The sequence below is a fragment of the Epinephelus moara genome, chromosome 18, assembly GCF_006386435.1.
Source record: "Epinephelus moara isolate mb chromosome 18, YSFRI_EMoa_1.0, whole genome shotgun sequence".
Taxonomy (NCBI): Eukaryota; Metazoa; Chordata; class Actinopteri; order Perciformes; family Serranidae; genus Epinephelus; species Epinephelus moara.
Window position 1 is genome coordinate 35,230,132 of NC_065523.1, and position 7,015 is coordinate 35,237,146.

At 41.6% G+C, this 7,015-nt stretch overlaps 1 protein-coding gene across 1 annotated transcript in view; it reads left to right on the forward strand.

Annotated features, from left to right (window-relative positions):
• txn2 (thioredoxin 2) overlaps positions 1–4,650 on the forward strand; it is a 9,847-nt gene extending 5,197 nt beyond the window's left edge. The window contains exons 3-4 of the mRNA XM_050069263.1: positions 3,494–3,617; positions 4,386–4,650. Of these exons, the coding sequence (XP_049925220.1) occupies positions 3,494–3,617; positions 4,386–4,502 (241 nt within the window). The 3' untranslated portion in view covers positions 4,503–4,650. The remainder of the gene's footprint in view (positions 1–3,493; positions 3,618–4,385) is intronic.
• Positions 4,651–7,015: the final 2,365 nt, after the last annotated feature.

Consider the following 7,015-nt stretch of genomic DNA (forward strand, 5'->3'; position numbering starts at 1 on the left):
TTGGAAAGCAGAGCTAGATGGTAAACAAACATGGCAGCACACCGGTAAGGTAAGACAACACGTTTACATGTCGTTTTCTACATGTTCTCTGACATTTATCCTAACGATATGAGGCGGTCTTTGTGGAAAAAAAGCTTGTTTAGTGGACTAACTATGCACTTGAAGGTTGCCCATTCACTTACGTTTTAACAGGTCTGACACTACTATGCGCCCCGGCTGTATCTAGGCTAACGGCTAACATGCTAACTATTATTTTTATGTCACTAGTCACTTGAAACAAATTTAGGACGATAGGAGACAGGTTGAAATAAACTGAAATTTCCTTTTAAGTAAAGTGATGTAGAAAAAGGATTAAACCAACTCATAAAGATTGTGCAAACAGCATTAAACACACATAGTGGTGGGTTTTAGATTTGATTTTAAAGCTGGCACTGATTTTGCCTTCAAGGGAAGCTTTGGTATTTTTCAACCTGGACCTTATTTTCCCATGTGTTTGTGTCTAAGTGACTAACAGGAACAACAGTGTTTGAAAGTGGTCCAGTGTTGAGCAAGAGAGCTGTGACCAGCAGCCATGAAACCGGTTGTAATGTAAACACTCGGGGGGTTTGTGTGCTGTAAAAGTACGTCCATTACAAGTGTTTGTTTTTGTCACTGACAGGCTGAAACTACTATTTTAAGTGTCTGATAACATCATGTAAAGAGATGGAGCTTTTTGTTAAACTTTAATGTCATTTTTGTTTAACTAGAAACAGCCCGGAGGTCATCATCATCAAACCCACCAGACTCTGTTTAAATAAACACTAATTTTATCATCGTAAAATACACTTCATTCAGAGTCGACAGCAACAAAATAAAACTTACAAAAACAGTCCTGGTTCATCTTTCCATTGATCCAACAATTACTAACCCTTGTTTGGTTGAAATTAAACTTTAATTCACACAGTTTTGTCATGTTCACACCGTTACTCTCACAAGTTTGAATGCTAGAGTATTTTTCTGTTGGCTTTCTTCACACAGGAAATTACTGAATTGATAAATGAACGTCGGCTGGTACGTCCTCTGCGTCATGCATCCCCGGAGGATCTCAATGCTGATTGGCTATTGCGGCACGAATTGGTTGCTGGAGTTCAGCTTTCCCAACTCTTGCGAATAAGTGTATGACGCAAAATCAGGCTTCTCGCTTCATTCGCAACGCTTAATGTGCGTATTTCGCGTCACGTTCATCATGCCACCTGGCGGTCTTTCGCATCTAATTGCGTCTTTATATTGACTTAACATGTAATTCGCTCTCCGAATTGTTTTATTCATGCCTGGTGTGAACGCAACATTAGATGTGAAAATATGCTGACTTTATACACGCTTAAATTGCTATTGATTTAAATGGAGTCTGGTGGGTTTGGCGATTTAGGGGGTGTTTCTGATTGAACAAAAGGATCCTGCTCTAAAACAAAAAGGTCTATCTCTGTAGGGATCCTTTCCGTAATGTTGTCAGACACTCCTGAGACAATCTGAGCCTGTCAGTGGCAAAAACAAACACTTTCAGTTGACATAAATTGCATACACCCAGAGTGGTTACATAGGAGCCTGTTTCACAGCTGCAGTAGTCTCACTCATACTGAACCAATTTTCAAAATTGTTGTTCTCATTAGTTATTTAGGCACAAAAACTAAAGTTACCCTTTAAAATGCTAAGTTTAAAATCATGATTTAAGCTAATTAAGGCGTTTGTCTTCTTTCGTGCTTCTTCTCTAATCATTGAAAAGTTTAAATGCTAATCTAGCCAGGCTGTTTTTTTTTAGTGTTCTGTAATTAACTATCTTGCATGATAAAAAACAGTCTTACTCTCAGCGACCAGGACTGAAGGTCGCTGTGTTGGAGCAGTTTGGGAAATCCTTAAAATCTGTATCAACACTGATGTGTGGGTGTTGTTTTGGGATTTAGGTACTGACCTTGAGACAGACCTTGTTTTACAGCCGCCCTGCCTCTTTAAATGTCTAGAAGTGTAACATACAATGTGCGTGTGTGTTGCTGTTAAAAATAAACACACATGTACACCACTGACCGGGGGGATTCCACTCTGAAGACATGTGAGGTTACACAACAGTTACTGGAAAGAAGCTGCTATATATACTCTGTCCTATAGAGAGGTCTTCATCTCTGTAGCTTTTAATGATTTCATGCATTCTCATGTTGGGTGTAGATGACAGTATATCTCATCTGGATCCAGACACAGATTAGTCAGATAAAGGGTCAGCTCAGTGTCATCGTGTACTGAGATATGTTCCTGCTGTGACAAGTCAAAATGTCTGCTGTAAAGAAAACACTTTAAGTTTTTCTTTTTACTTTTTTTAACAGTGAAACTTGGTAAAATCCAATAAATACATACCATCATGTTTTTATTGTTAATCGATTATTAAACATTCTCAATGCTTAGAAGTAAAATTGTGCCATGCACTTGATCTGGTTTGCTCCTTGTTTAAAATCTTGGTAGCTTTAAGTCATCTGCTCAACATTCATGTCCTTATTGGACTGAGCACTGTGACTTCCTGCCTCAATCGAGGGAGTTCAAGTATCTCGGGGTCTTGTTCTCTAGTGAGGGTAGAATGGAGCATGAGATGGATCGGCGGTTTGGTGTAGTGTCTGCAGTGATGTGGGCGCTGCACCGGACTGTCATGGTGAAGAGGGAGCTGAGCCAGAAGGCAAAGCTTTCGATTTACTGGTCCATCTACGTCCCAACCCTCACCTGTGGTCATGAGCTCTGGGTAGTGACCAAAACAATGAGGTTCGGATACAAGTGGCCGAAATAAGTTTCCTTTGTGGGGTGTCTGGGCTCAGCCTTAGAGATAGGGTGAGGAGCTCGGACATCCAGAGGGAGCTTGGAGTAGAGCCGCTGCTCCTTCAAAGAGTTCAGTTGAGGTGGTTCGGGCATCTGATCAGGATCCTCCTGGGCGCCTCCTGTTAGAGGTGTTCTGGGCTCGTCCCACAGGCAGGAGGCCCCGGGGCAGACCCAGAACACACTGGAGGGATTACATATCTCATCTGGCCTGGGACCACCTTGGGGTCCCCCAGGAGGAGATGGAAAGTGTCACTGGGGAGAGGGACATCTGGAATACTTTGCTCAGTGATGCCCCCACAATCCAGCATTCGGATAAGTGGTTGAACATGGATGGATGACAGATTTGGTTAGTTTTGGGCAGAGCCAGGCTACCTGTTTCCAGTCTTTATGCTAAGCTAAGCTACCCTGTTGCTCATTCTAGCTTCGTATTTACCACACAAGGACATACAACTGGTGTCATTCTTGAGTTACTGTACACTGGAATCATAATGTGGTTTCCATCCTTTTTCTACGGAGCACCTCGAGGGTCACATGGTTGCTGGGGAGAAGGACATCTGGAATGCCTCGCTTAGCCTGCTGCCCCCGCGACCTGGCCCCTGATAAGTGGCTGAAAATGGATGGATGGGCTTTGACTTTGGATCTGTTTGTGTGTTTTTAGGTGGTGTGGACCCTGTAAGATCCTCGGGCCGAGGTTGGAGAAGGCTGTCGCGAAACAGAAAGGCCGTGTTGCCATGGCAAAAGTTGACATAGACGATCACACAGACCTGGCCATCGAATACGGGGTGAGACTTTCAGTATTTTTGTGGCAATGTTGACTTTGCAATCTAAACTTTATAGTTTGTGTACAATAATCATTGGGGTTTTTTTTCCTGTGAATTAAAAAAATGCCTAAAGGACTTAATTTCGTACTTGATGTAAACCCATGTTGTATAGTCATAATGTTATTGTCTTGTCTTATAACACAGTAGCCCTAACCCTAGGTCAGACCAAAGATTTGCAATGAGACAAATCCGTTTAAAAATGGCAGAGAAAAGTTGCAGCAGTGTGCAGCCAATCAGCTTGTAGTGAACCCTGCTAGTCAAGTCAAAATAACCATGAACGCTGTATTCGCTTGCTGCCACAGGTGCTCTCACACTAAAGCGGTTACGTTTCGTCGAGAATCTTTGGTTTGAACTGGGCTTCACACAGATGTTGATTTGGATTTGTTGCTACCTCCGCTGCCGGCTTAAAAGCAAGACAGCTCTTTTCTCCTATTCCACAAACGTACCTTAATACAAAACGGTGAGGCAGAATAATGACATGACATTGCCGCCTTGTACAGGCAGTGTAAAAGGGGTTATTGGGTAGCCCTGGGCCAGTGACAGCCTGAGGAAGAGGTGTAGACTCGACACGTCACTCTGCATTAAAGACCTTTTAAACAAGAGCTGCTTGGTGTGCCCACTTATTTGTTTTGCGCTGGTCAGGTGATACTTAGCTCAAAAAATATTTCAAAAGGGTACATTATGAAAAAAGATTAAGTACGGCTAACACATGACTTGATGTGTTTCCAGGTGTCTGCTGTTCCGACAGTAATCGCCATACGGGGAGGTGACGTCGTCGACCATTTCGTGGGGATCAAAGATGATGATGAGCTGGACTCATTTGTCACCAAGATCATTGGACAATGAACCAGCTGTCCCCGCCCTGCCACTCACCACTGTCACGGGGCTGTTTTCTATGATCCTGGCTGCCATCTTGAGCCAGTTTAGCAACAGCCGACAAATAAACAATCCCAGCTGGCAAACGCTCAAACGCTCACACCCATCCCTAGACGCACACTGCTTTAGCTTTGCATTACGGCCTCTGTCTCCTTCTGTTTTGTTTCCTTCTGTTTTATTTTTTGTGTAGAGATGGGTGTGTGCTTCCATTAAAACTTTAGTTCATGCCATGCTCCATTTTGCAGCAGTTTCATTTCTCTCCACAATGTGACGGCTCCTCAGCTCCACTCATTACAGGAGCAGCCGGGCTGGTTGTGTACGTTTGCTGTAAAAGTCTGTAGAATGGAAAATACGCCGCTGTACTGCACTTATACTGTATAACATGAGGGATGAACGTGTCTAGTTGTAGTGCTGAAGAGGATTTACCTTAAGAGCTGACAATACTGAATGAGGCTTGTGACAGTGTTAACTGTAGTTCCTGCTTTAGTCCACACGGTGGCGGCGTTTCACTAACATCGCTCAGCCACACATGGTCATTTTACACCATTATGCCTAATAACGCGAGAACGGAAGGTGTGTGTGTGCGTGTGTGAGTGCGTGTGTGTATCTGGGTCCTGACTGTGAATCTAACGTCAAGTGGGAATTACAAATCTGAGTTTGATTTAGTTTATTACTCAAATGAACTCTATGTACCGGAAACATGACCAAGTGACGTAATAAAGGAGTCAGAAGATGTTCTGTATGTGAATCGTGTTTTTGTCTGTGGTCAGAAAAAATGACAAGGGGGTCGCAGTTTTATTGTCCCTAATGACACTGATGCAATATGAGGCTTTGTACTTCCCCTGTGGTGGTTGCGTTGACAGCCATGGGAGGATACAGTTCGACTTATATACCTATGGGAGAAAAGGATGGGAGATTTTCACAGGGCAAACTACAGAAAACACACCAAGCAGCGGCGAAGCGTGCCCTGCAGCAAGATTCTATGTTGTACTGTATCTATGGAAAGCTGCAGTGGCCGTCTGACTCTGCAGCAAAGTACGAGAACACTAGAAGTTGGGGATAGTCTTGTAGTGGTGAATTGAAGCTAGTAAATGAGTCCTGTGACTCCTGAGACACGTTGACCTATGCTCCAAAAACTTCCCGCCTGAAAGACATGAACACGCCTCTTGGATTTATTGCCCAGATCCTTTTTTTTCTGTTAGGCTGTTCACATTATTTTTTAAATTGAGGTCAACATCAAATTCCAGAGGGAACTGGTCATGGTCCTGAACTGACCCACACTGGATACTAGTTGTATTTATCTTTTATGATAAGAGGATACATTAAATGATAAATTATAATGGTAACTAAAATTGTAAATAATTTGAAAACACACATTTGGCATGTATTGACTTAAATGAAACACACACAGTTTCAGGGTTATTGGGTTAATTGTTTTCATGTATGTTTGTCCACCTGTGAATATAAGTAGAATATGCACTGATTAATGATTCATTGCAGCAGTAAACTGTAGTTTAAAGGATAGAGTGAGACTTGGCATGAGTAAACTGTTTCTGTATTAATTGTAGTATCTTCGTGAGCTTATCGGTGAAGATTCTCAGTCATCCAGGTCATGGTAATCCTCAGGGTTATATCGTAGGCAACTGGACTTTCTTGAGTCATCCAAGAGACTTCTTCAAACTTAATGTGTTTTAAACAGTTGACACTTTATTTTAAGAAGTTGGTCAAAATCAAAAACAGTTTGTACAGTTTTGAGTAGGATGGAATTAAAATAAATGAGTTAGAATATCTTAAATAAAATAGTTTAATCACATCAACACAACTTTTGGATGAATATTATGTTGATTCAACTTAATTTAAGTTTTTAAATGTTAAAGCGGATCATGTTGATTGTACTAAATTTATTTGAGTTTGTCAGCATTAAAAACGACTTTTAGGATTTACTCAATAAGGCCAGAGTTGGATTGACTTAAAAATTTGCGTGCAAATTGTTAGCTTAATTTTTTACGTTTAACCACTGGATATTTTTTTTAGAGTGTAGGCTACCAAACGTTTAATTTGTATTTACAGTATGAATAATTTATATAATTATAAATTGATACTTGGTGTCTGTGTATCGATACAATGCTACACAAAATATTGCGATACTATGCCCCACCACCACACTATGCTCAGTCCTATCTAATAAAGCCAAAAACTAATCTTAAAAATAAATATGATGTGCAGTGGAAGCCGGTGCATTCATGAGCAGATGATAAGGATGATGAGGTAAAAGAGAGACACATTTTTAATTATGAATGTTTGTGGAGAACTGGCTGCTATCTGTGTACGGAGGTGTGTGTGGATACGGAGTCGGAGCCAGGAGTGGTGCGATGATTGTGATGTGAATGGTTCCACTGGGACAGATTTCATCCAAAATTTTAGGGTGTTGAGGACCAGCTTTAACAACATCTCCATCTGTGGGTGATGTAAAAGTGAATTCT